The sequence below is a fragment of the Gopherus evgoodei genome, chromosome 11 (genome assembly GCF_007399415.2).
Source record: "Gopherus evgoodei ecotype Sinaloan lineage chromosome 11, rGopEvg1_v1.p, whole genome shotgun sequence".
Lineage (NCBI taxonomy): Eukaryota > Metazoa > Chordata > Testudines > Testudinidae > Gopherus > Gopherus evgoodei.
The window spans coordinates 1,958,089-1,976,526 of record NC_044332.1 but is presented as its reverse complement, the minus strand read 5'-3'; the positions used below and the strand labels follow the sequence as shown (position 1 = coordinate 1,976,526).

General features: G+C 42.9%; 1 protein-coding gene across 2 annotated transcripts in view; it reads left to right on the top strand.

The window, feature by feature from the left end:
* The window catches only part of TRAF3IP1 (TRAF3 interacting protein 1), a 143,134-nt gene extending 127,025 nt beyond the window's left edge, over positions 1–16,109 (top strand). For both annotated transcript variants that reach the window (XM_030579938.1, XM_030579939.1), the window contains 2 exons: positions 2,163–2,386; positions 13,652–16,109. In XM_030579938.1, coding sequence (XP_030435798.1) covers positions 2,163–2,386; positions 13,652–13,817 — 390 coding nt within the window. In that variant the 3' untranslated portion in view covers positions 13,818–16,109. The remainder of the gene's footprint in view (positions 1–2,162; positions 2,387–13,651) is intronic.
* Positions 16,110–18,438: the final 2,329 nt, after the last annotated feature.

Here is an 18,438-nt window from a genome sequence, read left to right as displayed (position 1 = left end):
TTCTGTGTCTATCTTGAGCAGGATGTTTATCATAACACAGTCTGTAATTATTTGGAGTTACCCTTTTCAGGAGGGCAGCCTCCACTTTGAAGGACTAAATTGCAGCTGCATTCCTGGAGTTAAGGTATAGCATAATCTATCATTGCAGCTGCTGTAATGAGGACAGAGTGGACAATCAGGTGGAGGAGGGCTGTTAGTTGGACTAGGATGAGCTGAAGAATACTTCGGATGCCATATACTTTCCACCAGAACAGTCATTTAGTGATTCCATGGGGAGGAACCTACCTTTCCTCAGTTCTTACAGAACCTATCCAAGTCAGCTGATTTTTGGTTGAAGCTGGTCCAGGAACCTACAAGGACACAGTTGTTAAAATCCTGAGCCAGCAACTCTTGTCCAGTAAAGGATGCCATGGCCGTACACCTATTTTGGACCCACTGGTTAAGGCACGGGTGGGCAAACTTTTTGGCCTGAGGGCCACATCTGGGTGGGGAAATAGCATGCAGGGCCATGAATGTAGGGCTGGGGCAGGGGTGTGGGAGTGGGTGCAGTGCAGAGGAAGGGGCTTAGGGCAAGGAGTTGGGGTGCAGAGTGTGGGAGGGGGCTCAGGGTGGGGGATTGGGGTGCAGGAATGTGTGGGTGCAGCAGGGGGCTCAGGGCAGGGAGTTGGGGTGTGGGAGGGTGTGGGGTGTGGCGGGGGGCTCAAGGCAGGGTGTTGGGCTGTGGGGTGCGGCAGGGGGCTCTGGGCAGGGCTTTGGGGTGTGGGGTGCGACAGGGCTCTGGGCAGGGGATTGGGTACGGGAGGGGGTTGGGGTACAGCAGGGGATTGGGTGCAGGACGGGTTTGGGGTGTGGGCTCCAGCCTGATGCTGCTTCCCTGGAGCGGCTCTGGGGTGGCAGCAGTGCGCAGCTGGACTAAGAGGCTCCCTGCCTGTCCGTCCATCTGTCTGTCTGTCCTGGCCCTGCATTGTGCCACTCCCGGAAGAAGCTGGCACTGTGTCCCTGCGGCCCTGGGAGAGGGGGGCAGAGGGCTACACGCACTGTCCTTGCCTGTGGATACCTCCCTGAAGCTCCCATTGGCTGCGGGTCCCTGTTCCTGGCCAATGGGAACTGTGGGGAGCAGTGCTTGCAGGTGAGAGAAGCACATGGAGCCTCCCCTCCCCACAAGGCTGTAGGGACGTAATGCCACGGGGATGGGGGACAGTCCCGCAGGCCAGATGCGCCATAGTTTGCCCGCCCCTGGGTTAAGGAGATGTGGCAGACTCCTCACACAGCTTCTTTGTCTTAAGGCAGTCAAGTATATCCTTCCCAAGAACGCTGCTTAAGTTGTTTAGCACCCTCCCCATGAGAAGCTGGTGATGAGAGGGTCCTAGCTAAAGAGAAGACTAGCCACATGGGTTCTGAAGATTCCATCTTGCAGGAATCCCACTCACCTCCTGTCAGAATTCCACACTAGCCTTTTTATAGATTTTTCTCTCAAATGCTTTTGATGTTTCACTGATCCTTCTGAATGGGCTTTTCTTTCTGGGCAAATGGCCACCCATTCAGTTAAAGGAACAGATTGGAATGTTTGGGCAACAATTACACTCTGCAGTGGGGTGCCTGGTTTGTACTCACCCTGTTCCCATTGCCCTCAAGGGTTACAAAACAAATCTTTATGAATTAGGAGAGCTCTGCCAGGAGTGAGAATCCTGGGGGGATATTGTCTCCAATAGTTCAGTTTGGACAGTAGGGATATTGCCTCTTTACATACAGATTCAAGAATCAGATTAAATGAAACCTTCTTTTTTCCTTTGAGCGTCATCGTTGTGTGATGTCACGTGAACTGTGCATTGCCAAAAGTGAATTTGCACTTGTAATTTAACTTGCACTTTTTTGCCTTGAATGATCTGGAAATCATTCTGTTTTAATGTGGCTACTACTGTTACTACATGGTTCTGTGACAAGCACTTTTCAGTGAAATGGTGATACTGCTGACCTCTTCTAGAATGCTGCTTTGGCTTTATAGCTTTATTGCAGTTAGTCTTAAACATCCTCTTTACAATGCACAGCTTCCTATTTTTAACATTCTTTTTAGTTCACCTCTTAAAAATGTTCAGAGCCTTTCTTGACTTCATGTTTTCCCTGTTTTTTTGTTGTTGTTTTTTTAAAATCAATTTAATTAGGAGAAGCCGCTTTTGTCAGAAGCAGCCAGGAGAAAGGAGAAGGACCTAGTATCAAAAGAAATAGAGAAGTTTCGTGCGTCTATTCAGACGCTGTGTCGGAGTGCACTTCCTCTTGGGAAAATCATGGACTACATTCAAGAGGACATGGACGCCATGAAGAACGAACTGCAAATGTGGCAGCATGAGAACAAGCAGCATGCAGAGGCTCTCCAGAAGGAGCAGAGGTAAGGATAGCTAAAGAAGAGTGTCCTCAGGACAAGGCTGGTTTGCCACCTGGGACAGGCTGAATTACAAATTGCTGTCTCTACAATTTTAATTACTTTTTGTTTTAAAAAAAAAAAGTAAGTTTCATGTGTTCTACAAGGTTCTGGTTTAACCCAGATTTTAAAGTCTTTTCAGCTCTTCTGTTATGTGAATAAATTATGTTAAATGAGTTCTATGGCAGATAGAGGTACCTCTGAAATACTGACCATTTTCCACACCCTTTCCAAGAGCCTACATGGATATCCATGTAATGCAAACAAATGTTATGTGATGTTGTCATAAATATAGAGGCAAGAGTAGCATAAAATCCCTCCTTGGCAGCTGTACTGAATTGCCTTATCTGTGAGGGGTTAAACAGTTCAATAACCTAGTTGGCACATGACCAGAAGGACCAATGAGGAAAGAAGATACTTTCAAATCTGAGGGGAAGGATTTATTTGTTGTACCTGCTTGGCTTCTCTCTCCATTTGGAGAGAGGAGCAAACAAAGAACAACATCTCCTGAAAATATACCTGGAATAATCCATCTAAAGTTACAGAAATTGTAAGTAAGCCAAGGAAATGCGTTAGGTTATCGTTTGTTTTAGCTTATGAATTTTCTTATGCTACAGAGGTAGGTTTATTCCTGTTTTGTAACTGTGAAGCTGAGCCTAGTGGGGAATCCTCTGTGTTTTAAATCTTTTTATTACCCTGTAAAGTTACCTTCCAACCTGGTTTTGCAGGTGTGATTACTGTACTTTTTTCTTTATTATAAAGTTCTTCTTTTAAGAACCTGATTGATTTTCCGTGTCCCGAAGACAAAGGGTCTGGTCTGTGCCCTCATTGCTAAGGAAATTGGTTGGCATATTATTCTCAAGCCTCCCCAGGAAAGGGGGCGAAGGGACTTGTGGGGGATAGGGATTCCAAGTGACCCTTCCCTGAATTTTTGTGTAAATCATTCGATGGTGGCAGCAATACCGTCCAAGAACAAGGAAAGGAATTTGTGCCTTGGTAAAGTTTTAACATAAGCTGGTAGAATATAAGCTTAGGGGATCTTTCATGCGGGTCCCCACATTTGTACGCCTGAGTTCAGAGTGGGCAGGGGAACTCTGACAGGTGTATATTAGATGTTATGTTGGGATAAGAAATCTATAAAGCAGTTATTTTAATGAGTACTTCGTAGTAGTGTCCACAACAGTTAAGTCTGCAGAGCAGTTTTAACTATAAAACCCTAACACACTAATCCTCACTCGTCTGCTTGAGCTTGAAACCTCAACGCTACATTAAAACTGGATTTTCTTTGGAGCTTAATAAATACTTACAGTGGGGGGAAAGGGTTTAAATGGAGTGAAACTTTAAATATATAAAAATAATTGAATAGAAAAAACAATCATAACAGTGTAGTTTAAAAAAAAGTTGGAAAAGCAGGAGAGTAAAGTTATGCTTACAATTAACTAAAGCAAATTATGAAAATCCAGGATTAAGGAATCTGAAATGGTCTGCCTTCAGTGAGCCACCACTAACTGTATTCCTGTGTTAGAATAATAGAAGTGTGGGGCTAGAAGGGACCTCTGGAGGTCAGCTAGTCCAACCTCCTGTGCTGATCAAGACCAAGTAAACCTAGACCATCCCTGACAGGTGTTTGTTCAACCTGTTCTTAAAAATCTCCAGTGATGGGGATTCCACCTCCTTTGGAAGCCTATTCCAGAGCTTAACTCCCCTTTTAGTTAGGAAGTTTTTCTCAAATATCTAATCTAAATCTCCCTTGCTGCAAATGAAGCCCATTGCTTCTTGTACTTGAAATGGTTTAAAGTCAAGTAACAGATATGTTTCTTCCTGGTATCACCATAAACCTGGATAGCTGGGGACATTTTAAACCAGGGTTCAGCAACCTTTCAGAAGTGGTGTGCTGAGTCTTCATTTATTCACTCTGATTTAAAGTTTCACGTGCCAGACATACATTTTAACGTTTTTAGAAGGTCTCTTTCTGTAAGTCTGTAACATAGAACTAAACTATTGTTATATGTAAAGCAAATAAGGTTTTTAAAATGTTTAAGAAGCTTCATTTAAAGTTAAATTAAAATGCAGAGGCCCCTGGACTGATGGCCAGGACCCGGGCAGTGTGAATGCCACTGAAAATCAGCTTGCATGCTGCAGGTTGCCTACTTCTGTTTTAAATCCTTGTGCTTGCACTGTTTTATCTACAGCTGCTGCCTTCAGGACATGCATGATAGTTTACATGGTACTATATATGTAGCCTAAATGGAAGGCTTGATTTTAGGATGTTCTGGAGTGCAAGAAGCCCCATCACATTACGTAGCAGAGGGTTAAAACTATAAATTTCTGACATCTGGCACAGGAGTTTAATGGTTGAGATGAGAATAAGTTAGGGCTATGGTTTGTATGTGAAGTGTAATGATATTAGTATCTTGCATTTACATAGCTTCTTCTATTCAAGAATCTCCACACACTTTTCAACGTCATACAACACTCCTGTAAAAAGTAGGGAAATGGTGTTAACTATAGTTTATGGATCGAGAAGCTGAGGCCCAGAGGTTAAGTGACTCACTCCAACTTACATAGAGTGTTAGACAGAGCTAGCAGTGGAACTCAGGGCTCCCCGTGTCTATGCTTAGCTAGTGGAAGAACATTGCTCATGCCATGCCTCTCATCTACCTTCATTGTGCTCTCACAGGACAGCTGTACACTGTACATGCCTTGCTGGTCTCTTATATGCCTCTTTAACGTTTGAGAAAAATTATGCTCTGGACAAGACTGTGCATTTTACATTTTGGGTGGATTGATTTTTTTTTTTCAGGGATTTGTGTCTAAACTGGGCATTATGATGAAAAGCTCATTTTCAGGATCAATTAAAAAAAATTTAAAATTTAAATTAAATATAGGTTTATATTATTAAAACTAGGGCTGTTGATTAATCATAGTTAACTCACATGATTAGCTCACAAAAATTAACTGCAATTTAAAAATTTTATCGCAATTAATTGCACTGTTAAACAATAGATTACCAATTGAAATTTATTAAATATTTTTGGTTGTTTTTCTGCGTTTCAAAATATATTGATTTCTGTTACAACACAGAATACAGAGTGTACAGTGCTCACTTTATATTCATTTTTATTACAAATATTTGCACTGTAAAAATGATAAAATAAATAGTATTTTTCAGTTCACCTCATACAAGTACTGTAGTGCAATCTCTATTGTGAAAGTGTAACTTACAAATGTAGATTTTCTTTTTGTTACATAAGAACAAAACAATGTAAAACTTTAGAGCCTACAAGTCCACTCAATTCTACTTCTTGTTCAGCCAATTGCTAAGAGAAACAAGTTTGTTTACAATAGGAGGTAACTGCTTCCTGCTTCTTATTTACAATGTCACCTGAAAGTGGGAACAGATCTTCACATGGCACTTTTGTAGCTGTCATTGCAAGGTATTTACATGCCAGATATGCTAAAAATTAATATGCCCCTTCATACTTCAGCCGCCATTCCAGAGGACATGCTTCCATGCTGATGATGTTTGTTAAAAAAAATAGTGTGTTAATAAATTTTGTGAGTGAACTCCTTGGGGGAGAATTGTATGTCTCCTGTTCTGTTTTACACGCATTCTGCCATATATTTCATGTTATAGCAGTCTCAGATGATGACCCAGCACATGTGTTTGATTTATGAACACTGTCGCTGCAGATTTGACAAAATGCAAATGTGAGATTTCTAAAAATACCTACGGCAAGGTTTAAGAACATGAAGTGCCGTCCAAAATCTGAGAGGACAAGGTATGGAGCATGCTTTCAGATGTCTTAAAAGAGCAACATTTCGATTCGGAAACTACAGAACCCGAACCACCAAAAAAGAAAATCAGCCTTCTGCTGGTGGCATCTGACTCAGATGATGAATATGAACATGCATCAGTCTGCTCTGCGTTGGATCGTTATCGAGTAGAACCAGTCATCAGCACGGATGCACGTCCACTGGAATGGTGGTTGAAGCATGAAGGGACATATGAATCTTTAGCGCATCTGGCACGTAAATATCTTGTGACGTCAGCTGCCACAGTGCTGTGAGAATGCCTGTTCTCACTTTCAGGTGACGTTGTCAACAAGAAGCAGGCAGCATTACCTCCTGCAAATGTAACAAAACTTGTTTGAGTGATTGGCTGAAGTGTGGATTTGTAGGTGCTGAAGTTTTACATTGTTTTAGTTTTGAATGCAGTTACTTTTTGTACGTAATTCTACATTTGTAAGTTCAACTTTCATGATAAAGATATTTCACTACAATACTTATATTAGGTGAATTGAATTATACTATTTCTTTTCATAGAATCATAGAATATCAAGGTTGGAAGGGACCTCAGGAAGTCATCTAGTCCAACCCCCTGCTCAAAGCAGGACCAATCCCCAACTAAATAATCTCAGCCAGGGTTTTGTCAAGCCTGACCTTAAAAACCTCTAAGGAAGGAGATTCCATCACCTCCCTAGGTAACCCATCCCTTTGCTTCACCACCCTCCTAGTGAAAAACTTTTTCCTAATATCCAACCTAAACCTCTCCCACTGCAACTTGAGACCATTACTCCTTGTTCTGTCATCTGCTACCACTGAGAACAGTCTAGCTCCATCCTCTTTGGAACCCTCTTTCAGGTAGCTGAAAGCAGCTATCAAATCCCCCCTCATTCTTCTCTTCTGCAGACTAAACAATCTCAGTTCCCTCAGCTTCTCCTCATAAATCATGTGCTCCAGCCCCCTCCACTGGACTCTTTCCAGTTTTTCCACATCCTTCTTGTAGCGTGGGACCCAAAACTGGACACAGTACTCCAGATGAGGCCTCACCAATGCCAAATAGAGGGGAATGATCGCATCCCTCGATCTGCTGGCAATGCTTCTACTTATACAGCCCAAAATGCTGTTAGCCTTCTTGGCAACAAGGGTACACTGTTGACTCATATCCAGCTTCTTGTCCACTGTAACCCCTAGGTCCTTTTCTGCAGAACTGCTGCCTAGCCACTCGGTCCCTAGTCTGTAGCAGTGCATGGGGTTCTTCCTTCCTAAGTGCAGGATTCTGCACTTGTCCTTGTTGAACCTCATCAGATTTCTTTTGGCCCAATCCTCTAATTTGTATCCTATCCTACCCTCCAGTGTATCACCACTCCTCCCAGTTTAGTGTCATCTGCAAACTTGCTGAGGGTGCATCCACGCCATCCTCCAGATCATTACTGAAGATACTGAACAAAACCGGCTCCAGGACCGATCCTTGGGGCACTCCACTTGATACCAGTTGCCAACTAGACATGGAGCCGTTGATCACTACCCATTGAGCCCGACGATCTAGTCAGCTTTCTATCCACCTTATAGTCCATTCATCCAGCCCATATGTCTTCAACTTGCTGGCAAGAATACTGTGGGAGACCATATCAAAGCTTTGCTAAAGTCGAGGAATAACACATCCACTGCTTTCCCCTCATCCACAGACCCAGTTATCTCATCATAGAAGGCAGTTAGGTTAGACATGACTTACCCTTGGTGAATCCATGCTGACTGTTTCTGATCACTTTCCTCTCCTCTAAGTACTTCAAAATTAATTTCTTGGGGTCCTGCTTCATGATTTTTCCAGGGACTGAGGTGAGGCTGACTGTCCTGTAGTTCCCCGGATCCTCCTCCTCCCCTCTTTTTTTTAAAGATGGGCACTACATTAGCCTTTTTCCAGTCTCTGGGACCTCCCCCGATCGCCATGAGTTTTCAAAGATAATGGCCAGTGGCTCTGCAATCACATCTGCCAATTACTTTAGCACCCTCAGATGCAGTGCATCCGGCCCCATGGACTTGTGGTCGTCTAGCTTTTCTAAATAGTCCCGAACCACTTCTTTCTCCACAGAGGGCTGGTCACTTCCTCCCCATACAGTGCTGCCCATTGCAGCAGTCTGGGAGCTGACCTTGTTTGTGAAGATAGAAGCGAAAAAAACATTGAGTACATTAGCTTTTTCCACATCTTCTGTCACTAGGTTGCCTTCCTCATTCAGTCAGGGGTCCACGCTTTCCCTCACCACCATCTTTTTGCTAACATACCTGAAGAAACCCTTCTTGTTACTCTTAATATCTCTTGCTAGCTGCAACTCCAAGTGTGATTTGACCTTCCTGATTTCACTCCTGCATGCCTGAGCAATATTTTTATACTCCTCCCTGGTCATTTGTCCAATCTTCCACTTCTTGTAAGCTTCTTTTTTGTGTTTAAGATCAGCAAGGAGTTCACTGTTAAGCCAAGCTGGTGACCTACCATATTTGCTATTCTTTCTACACGTTGGGATGCTTTGTTCCCACAACCTCAGTAAGGATTCTTTAAAATACAGCCAGCTCTTCTGGACTCCTTTCCCCCTCATGTTATTCTCCCAGGGGATCCTGCCCATCAGTTCCCTGAGGGAGTCAAAGTCTGCTTTTCTGAAATCCACCATCCGTATTTTGCTGCTCTCCTTTCTTCCTTGTGTCAAGATCCTGAACTTGACCATCTCATGGTTGCTGCCTTCCAGGTTCTCATCCACTTTTGCTTCCCCTACTAATTCTTCTCTGTTTGTGAGCAGCAGGTTGAGAAGAGGTTTTTTTGTTTTTTACAGTGCAAATATTTGTAATAAAAAATAAATATAAAGTGAGCACTGTACTCTTTTGTATTCTGTGTTGTAATTGAAATCAATATATTTGAAAATGTAGAAAACATCCAAAAATATTTAAATGGTATTGTATTATTGTTTAACAGTGCGATTAATCATGCAATTATTTTTTTTAATTGCTTGACAGCTCTACGTAAAACATAAAGCTGTTTAAAATTGAATTAGAAAATGTCTACCTATGTTAAGGCCTAAACTTACTGTCATCCATTAAAATCATTTAAATTAAATTTTAAAAATACTAAATAGTGTATGTTTTAAAGAAAGTTCCACCAGTTTTAGTGATCTGAGTTACTGGCTAAGCATCTGGAACCAGAGTTCTAACTTGCCAGCCAGTTAAAGAAGTATGGATTGGATGAATGGACTACAAGGTGGACAGAAAGCTGGCTAGACTATCAGGCTCAACAGGTAGTGATCAATGGCTCCATGTCTCGTTGGCAACCGGTATCAAGCAGGGTGCCCCAAAGGTCAGTCCTTGGGCTGGGTTTGTTCAATATCTTCATTAATGATCTGGAGGATGGCGTGGACTGAAAACTTAGCAAGTTTTAGATGACACTAAAGTGGGAGTAGTGGTAGATACACTGGAGGGTAGGGATAGGATACAGAGGGACCTAAACAAATTAGAGGATTGGGCCAAAAGAAATCTGATGAGGTTCAACAAGGACAAGTGCAGAGTCCTGCACTTAGGAAGAAAGAATCTCATGCACTGCTACAGACTAGGGACCGAGTGGCTAGGCAGCAGTTCTGCAGAAAAGGACCCAGGGGTTACAGTGGACGAGAAGCTGGATATGAGTCAACAGTGTGGCCTTGTTGCCAAGAAGGCTAACGGCATTTTGGGCTGTATAAGTAGGGGCATTGCCAGCAGATCGAGGGATGTGGTCACTCCCCTCTATTCGATATTGGTGAGGCCTCATCTGGAGTACTGTGTCCAGTTTTGGACCCCACTCTACAAGAAGGATGTGGAAAAACTGGAAAGAGTCCAGTGGAGGGCAACAAAAATGATTAGGGGGTTGGAGCACATGATTTATGAGGAGAGGCTGAGGGAACTGGGATTGTTTAGTCTGCGGAAGAGAAGAATGAGGGGGGATTTGATAGCTGCTTTCAACTACCTGAAAGGGGGTTCCAAAGAGTATGGTACCAGATGACAGAACAAGGAGTAATGGTCTCAAGTTGCAGTGGGGGAGGTTTAGGTTGGATATTAGGAAAAAATTTTTCACTCAGAGAGTGGTGAAGCACTGGAATGGGTTACCTAGGGAAGTGGTGGAATCTCCTTCCTTAGAGGTTTTCAAGGTCAGGCTTGACAAAGCCCTGGCTGGGATGATTTAGTTGGGGAGTTTACACAGGTTTGTGGATAAACTCAGCTGATGCAAATTGTGGCCTTCCTTGTCTGGAGAGTATTTGGAATTCACACTGGTGCATATTGTGATGCTCCCAGGGCCACATCGCTACCACCTGTCCACAGCTTGCAGAAGCCTTGTCTGTGCCTACCAGGGGTCAGCTCCCTGACTCCACCAGCCACATGCAACACAAGCACCCATCTCTCACTTATGCAGACTACCATCCCCTTATAGGCTAGCTGTAGATACACTCCAACACCCTAGTCCTCCAAGCATCTCTATGGTGTCCAACCCCAGTCATAGTCCCAGAATTACCAGATCCTCTGTTCCTAAATGAAGAGTACACCAAAGCTTACTAGTTATGTGCTGGGTCACAGCTCCACTCAACACACAGCCCTTCGATTTGTTTAGAGAGAAAACAAGCATAAATTAATTTAACAAAGAACAGGGATTCACATGATAGCAAACAAATATTGGAAACAAAGGATTACGTTTAAAACAAAATCATAACACACATTCTAGAGCCTAAACATAATTAACAAGATCCCCTCTTCTCTAATAAGACGTTGCTTACCCAAAGTCCTTCTCACAACGTTTTTCAACCAGGATGTCTGAGACCCTCCTTTCTTAAGACCAAAGCCACTGTCAGTTTGTCTCCCCAGATAGAGGATGCTAGGGCATCCTCTGTACCTCTGATTCTATTATTCTAAATGATAAACCAGCTTTTGACAGCAGTAGCCTCTTCTGCAGGTGAAGGGAGAATATTTTCTTCATTTCCCTTTATTCAGCTAGCTCAGTTCAATGACTGGTTCATTCAAAGTTAAGAAATCAATTGGGCATTGAAAAGACGGGAAAGTTTGTTTTCCTCTCACAATCTGTGAATAAAAATTAGGTGAGAGAGGATGAAATCTGTTAGTTCTAAAATCCTGAAGGACATGGTAACTAGAAATAATCAGTTCACTTCGCTAACTACAAATAATACTTTCTTTGTTTAATAAACCCATTAGTTTTAAATGCAAAACATTATCTGATAAACTTTTTGATAAACTTTTTTCTTATGTATTCAGCACATTTAAGATAGCTTTATTCAGATATATATATAAAAATATAATTCATATATATAAAATGCTGTTTTTGTGCAGTTTAAATTGAATTTAAATTTCCATCCTAATACAGCTTGACAAAAATCACAAGTAAAACATTAACCATCTAATAGATAAGACATGCATCATTACCCATTTCGTAGCATAATAAAAATGTAGAAATTAGAAATTTGAATAAATGTAAATTAAGTTGTGAAATTTCTTAAATATAATGTGGTATATCCTCCTGGTTAACAAAAAGAAGCACCAAATTTAGTGTATAGGTTATATTTAGTTGTAAATCACCATGTTTTAATGGTTACCAGCTAATGAGAATGAACTTTTTTTCTTTAGGAAAATAAATAAAGTACAAATGCAGAACACAATTAAAATTGAAGACTTCAGTCAAAGTTTTCTGCTTGCTGATTTAAATCATGATTAGAATTGGTGACTTAAATTGTTTGTTTAAATCAATCCACCCTGCTGGCTTCTACTTTAACAATGGAGAGCCTAACATCTCCTCGTAATAGCCATTCAGTTTTCACATAAAGAAGAAATAAAAAATCAAAATCTCTACAACAATATGTTCTTGGCCAGATTCATAGTGAAATCCTAATAAGATCATCATAACTTTATGGCAGTTCACATCTTTCCGGAAAAAATTACTCCGTATCAACCATGGAGAAGACAATGTTTCCCATATGTAGTATAACTTGGATGCACAATGTTGTTTTCTTTACTTCTGTGGAAGACAATTAATGGGTCCCATTGGGGAAATCCAAGTGCAATTTTCATTGATACTTTTTTGTGATTTGTGGAAAGGAAGGAGAATTGAAAGGTTATGAAATAAGAACTTCTAAATGATGACTCCAGCGAGTGTGTGTGTGTAATTCTGAACTGCTACAAGGCACTTCAGTCCAGCACTGCCTTAACTGTAGGACCTTAAGTAAAGCATTTAGGAACGGTGCATATTTGTTTAAAATAAAACATCTCAATTCATGTAAACAAACAAAGAAAACCCACCCTTACTCATGAGTTCGTTTATTAATAGAGAAGTCCCTTTGCAATGTGCGATTCCTGCCCGGGTTTGCAGCTAATAGGTTACAGTTCTTTGAGCCTCATGGCAGCATATTCCCATTTATGCTATGTGCAATCTTGTGCCACTGAACTTCAGGACCCTTCTCGGAAATGGATCTGTAGCTGTGCAAGTGACCCCTTGTAGCATTGAACATTCAGGGCTGAGGTTTCAAAGAGGCCATTTGGTCCCCAACTGCCGGAGTTCTTTCCTTGCCCAGGTTAGCTGCCAGTGGAAAGACTGTCAGTCCTTGCCAGGAAAACTTTCCTTTCTTGTCACTGAACTACGTCTGAGCCTCTGGCACAGCTTCAGCCTCCCCATCTCCTTGTCTGTGCAAACCAGCTTCTCCCCCTGAGAAGTTTCATTGTGTGGGGGGTGATCATTATGCATTATTTGTATTGCGGTAGTGCCTAGAAACCCAAAGCCCCCTTGCCTAGGCACCACAATCCCAGCCTCAGAGAGTTCTGCGTCTGCATGTCAGACAGGATGCAGGAGGTGATGAAATAGACAGAGTAGGGTGGGCTGGGAGGATGAAATAACCATAAAGTAAACAAAGTTTAGCAGGAGGGCAGTTTTAGATTATGAAACCACCATTAGCCAGTGAATTGTGTGGTAAAACATCAGGGTAGTCAGGGCCGGCTCCAGCGTTTTTGCCGCCCTAAGCGGCGGAGGGGGGGGCAGGAAGCTGCGAGCAGTGGTACTTCGGCGGCAGCTCTAGAGCTGCCGCTTCATTCTTCAGCGGCAATTGGGTGGCACTTCCTTCTCTCCAAGAGGGACTGAGGGACCCGCCGCCGAATTGCTGGATGTGCTGCCCCTTTCCCTTGGCCGCCCTGAGCACCTGCTTGCTGCGCTGGTGCCTGGAGCCGGCCCTGAGGGGTAGCTCTTCAACAATCTACTTCTCTATCTGTGTTCATTTTCCCTTCAGCTGTCTCACTAATTCTGTCTGTTTTAGGAAGGGTGGGTTTGATTTAAAAATTCTTTGCAAATTCCAAGTATTTCATGTACTGTTTCAGAGGCATAAATAATGCAGAACAGTGTAACATTCCCCTGAAATGTAGTGTGCTGTTTGTCTCTTTCAGCATCACAGACAGCGCTGTGGAGCCCTTAAAAGCAGAGCTGGCTGAGTTGGAACAGTTGATTAAAGACCAGCAAGACAAGATTTGTACTGTAAAGGCTAATATTTTAAAGAAGGAAGAAAAAATCCGGAAGATGGTTCTCAATATTAACTTATCTACGAGAAGGTGAAAAGAAGGAGGAACATATATTCTTACCAAATAAAGACAGAAAAGGGAAAAGAATTAAGAGAAACTGTACAAATAAAGCACCTAAGAACAATGGCCTATAAAATTTCATATTAGTTTATACACATTACATTCAATTTACTTGTGAGGTTGGTATTATCCATGTCAAATTACATGAATTCTGATTTCTTCTAGAGCTTTGAAAGTATCTCTTAAGTGTCATTAGACATAGGCTGCTATGATACAGTTATTTGCTATTTATAACCCACTTGCCCTCCCTGACCCCATTTTATAACTAGCTGCTGCTCAGGCTTGCCCCTTTTTTCCTACTGGGCAAAAATGGGCTACCATGATGTCATGAAAATGGTATCTAGTACCTTTTTTGCAGAAAGTTCTGAAATCCCTACAGATCAGAATGGTCTGCAATACTTTCAGTGATTTACAGGTCCTGAAAAGAAATCTGTAAATGCTTCAGAAATAAAACATTGTTTATCATATGGCTCCTTATATCGTCACAAGAGTGATGTCATATTTCCATAGCTCTCACGGAATTTTATTAGGCGAGCCTATAAAATTTAGTACAAGCATCACCATGGAAAGGATCTAAAGTATTTTATATGCACAGGTGTTAATTCCATTTTTATTGCATACATTCATTTGGAAAGGATTAATTAAAGTACCCATTTCCTCCCAAATGCATGTTCATGTACGTTTTTTGTACATGAATTATTCCAATGATTTTAGTTAGCTGCCAATGTGTTTTCCTGCTGACCTCTCCAGCATACTGTGTGTAAGAGCCCAGCACGGCATGTTCGTGAATTTGAAAAACATATTCAAATGTGGCACAAATTAGAGCCCTGCAACCTGGTTGGGACCCAAGTGTCGGGTCCAGGTCAGGTGGGAAAACAACTGGACCCTCCTGGGGTCAGGTCTGCTCTCCTCCGCCACTTCTGCTCCTGGGTGCAGTGTTGGCTACATGCCACCACCTTAATGCAGTCCAGAGTGAGTGTACCCACCATGGAGTGACAGGACTTCTCGCTACACAGCAGCAGGGGTGGCGGATGGCAAGAGCAGGGCATGCAGCTGATAGGGCGTGCCGCTACAGTTGCACTGACCCCAAGCAGGAAGAGCAGTGCTGACCCCAGAGGCAGGAGGTGGCAGTGGGGACTCAGGTTCGTGGGAGAAGGGGTGGAGTTGGGGTCAGGTTGGAAAACAAATCAACCCTCATGGCCTTGGGTTCTGCTTCGGGCCTAAAAATTAGTCCTGATCAGACTTCTAGCACAAGTACATTGAGCTAAACTTAATGTGAAATGCAGAGAATTCTAGCTTCCTCCAAAGTTTAGGCCATTCTTTCAAGGTTTTATAATGTACAAGTACCTCTTCTGTTCCATTTTTTTATTGCGTGTAAACTAGAAAACATTCATCTGTGTGTTAGCAAATCTGCACTGTGCGACGTCTTGACCCTTTCTGGCTCGTTTCTCAAACGCTACAAAATGTGACATTTTAGATGCTCTCCATAGGAGAGAGGAATGGATGCATCTCCATTTTCAACTTTGGTATGTCACTGTTGATAGGAATTTTAAAGACGCATTGGAGACTTAAAACTGGTTCAGTACAGCATTTCAGTTAGCCCTGCACTAGACTGTAACTGAATTAATCAATCTCAATTGTCTGTGGAACAAGGTTTATACCATGTGAGCATGCACTTGGCTGGCTTTAAGTGATTGATTCTTTACTCATTTTTTCTAGATAAGTTTCTCACTAATGAGACTTTTGGGGTGATGTCTTAGCACAGTTCAGTTTTCTGAGCAGAATATTCATTCTTTAAGGAATATTACAAATATCACTTCAAATGTATATAAGCAAAATAATCCCTTTGAGTAGGATGCTATGTTGCTTCCCCTGAAAAGGCTTTATGAAAAAACTACCAAGACCTCTGATACATTGGAGTTAAGGCCTTTCTTTGGAATCGGTCAAAAATGTTAAGCTAAAAGATTAGATCCAAGTCTTTGTTTATGCTAGAACTAAGCCACCTGTGTTGATGGGCACTTGGAAGTTAGTCTTAATTATACACTCTCAACAGGATGCACCATTCGAAGTTCTGTTGATCTTCAGGGTCGTATGTAAGCCTTGCATAAATCTGTAAATCCGACTAGGACTGTTTCTGTAGAAAAACTTAACAAATATACTGTGTGTGAGCAAAAAATTGTACAAAGTAGAATATCAAATTGTATCATAAAATTATTTTTCTTTTTATATAAAAATTATTAAAAATGATCACCTATTTTTTTATGAAGTGGAGTGTTTGGATTGTGATAGTTCACGTTTGAAATAGTAGTTGAATTACCTTTTTGGAAATGTAAGTGGGTTTTTTTTAAGTCCACTTGTTTGGAAAAAGTGTTGTAAATTCTTATTAATGTGATAACACTGCCTCCAGGCTGAGCCCCTGAGAGGACTTTTCAGTAAACATCCACGCAGCAGAGGGGTGATTACAGCACATATAAACATACCCAAACTAGCTTTGATCTACATAATCTGAGGCCTGGTCTACACTACACGTTTAAACCGATTTTAGCAGCATTAAACCGATTTAACGCTGTACCCGTCCACACTGCGAGGCCCTTTATATCGATATAAAGGGCTCTTTAAATCGATTTCTGTACTCCTCCCCAACGAGAGGAGTAGCGCTAAAATCGGTATTACCATATCGGATTACGGTTAGTGTGGCCGCAAATCGACAGTATTGGCCTCTGGGCGGTATCCCACAGTGCACCACTGTGACTGCTCTGGACAGCAATCTGAACTCGGATGCAGTGGCCAGGTAAACAGGAAAAGCCCCGCGAACTTTTGAATTTCATTTCCTGTTTGCCCAGCGTGGAGCTCTGATCAGCATGGGTGGCAATGCAGTCCCAAATCCAAAAAGAGCTCCAGCATGGACCGTACGGGAGATACTGGATCTGATTGCTGTATGGGGAGACAAATCTGTTCTATCAGAGCTCCGTTACGGAAAATGAAATGACACAGCATTTGAAAAATCTCCAGGCTATGATAGACAGAGGCCACAGCACAGTGCTGTGTGACAAGCGTAACGGAAAGCCAAAGAATCAAATGGACGCTCATGGAGGGAGGGCAGGGGGACTGAGGACTCCAGCTGTCCCACAGTTCCCGCAGTCTCTGAAAAGCATTTGCATTCTTGGCTGAGCTCCCAATGCCTGTAGGGTCAAACACATTGTCTGGGGTGGTTCAGGGTATATCTCATCAATTTACCCCCCCCGTGAAAGAAAAGGGGGAAAAATTGTTTCTTGACATTTTTCAATGTCACTGTATGTCTGCTGCATGCTGCTGGTAGACGCGGTGCTGCGACACTGAACAGCAGCATCCTTTTCCCTCCCCTCCCCTACTCTCCCCGGTAGCAGACGGTACAGTACAAAATGACTGATAGCTGTCCTCATCATTCTGTGAGTGCTCCTGGCTGGCCTCGGTGAGGTCGGCCGGGGGCGCCTGGGTAAAAATAGGAATGATTCCCGATCATTCCTGGCAGATGGTACAGAACGGCTGGTAACTCCTCATCATAGCAACTGGGGGCTGAGCTCCATCAGTCCCCCCGCCTTTCATGTCTAAAGAAAAGATTCTGTACTGCCTGGACTATCATAGCAGCGGGAGGCTGCGCTCCTCTCCCCCCGAACTGTTTAATGTCCTGCCTGGACTATCATAGCAGCTGGAGGCTGCCTCCCCCTCATTTTATCTCACTAAAAAGTCAGTGTTTCTTATTCCTACATTCTTTATTAATTCATCACACAAATGGGGAAACACTGCCACGGTAGCCCAGGAGGGGTGGGGGAGGAGGGAAGCAACGGGTGGGGTTGTTGCGGGGCACCCCCTACAATGGCATGCAGCTCATCATTTCTGCGGGATCTGACACGGAGCGGCTGTGCTGTCTGGTTCTCTGGCTCTCTAGTAGACTTGCCCCATATTCTAGGCAGGACTGACTCTATTTTTAGATAAAACATAAAGGAGGGAATGACCCATTTTTGTCTTTGTGCCCCCAGCCAACCTCAGCTAAGGCCAACCAGGAGCACCCATGACAGCAGCAGACAGTACAGAACAACTGATAACCATCATCTCATCGCCAATTTACAATGGCATGGCAGACGGTACAGAACAACTGATAACCATCATCTCATCGCCAATTTACAATGGCATGGCAGACGGTACAGAACAACTGATAACTGTCTCTGCTACCTTGCAAAGGCAAATGAATGCTGCTGTGTAGCACTGCAGTACTGCCTCTGTCGGCGGCATCCAGTACACATACGGTGACAGTGACAAAAGGCAAAATGGGCTCCATGGTTGCCATGCTATGGTGTCTGCCAGGGCAACCCAGGGAAAAAGGGCGCAAAATGATTGTTTGCCGTTGCTTTCACGGAGGAAGGATTGAGTGGTGACATTTACCCAGAATCATCTGCGACACTGTTTTTGCATTGGGATCTCAATCCAGAATTCCAATGGGTGGGGGAGACTGCAGGAACTATGGGATAGCTACGGGATAGCTACCCACAGTGCAACGCTCCGGAAATCGATGCTAGCCTCAGTACATGGACGTGCACCGCCGAATTAATGTGCTT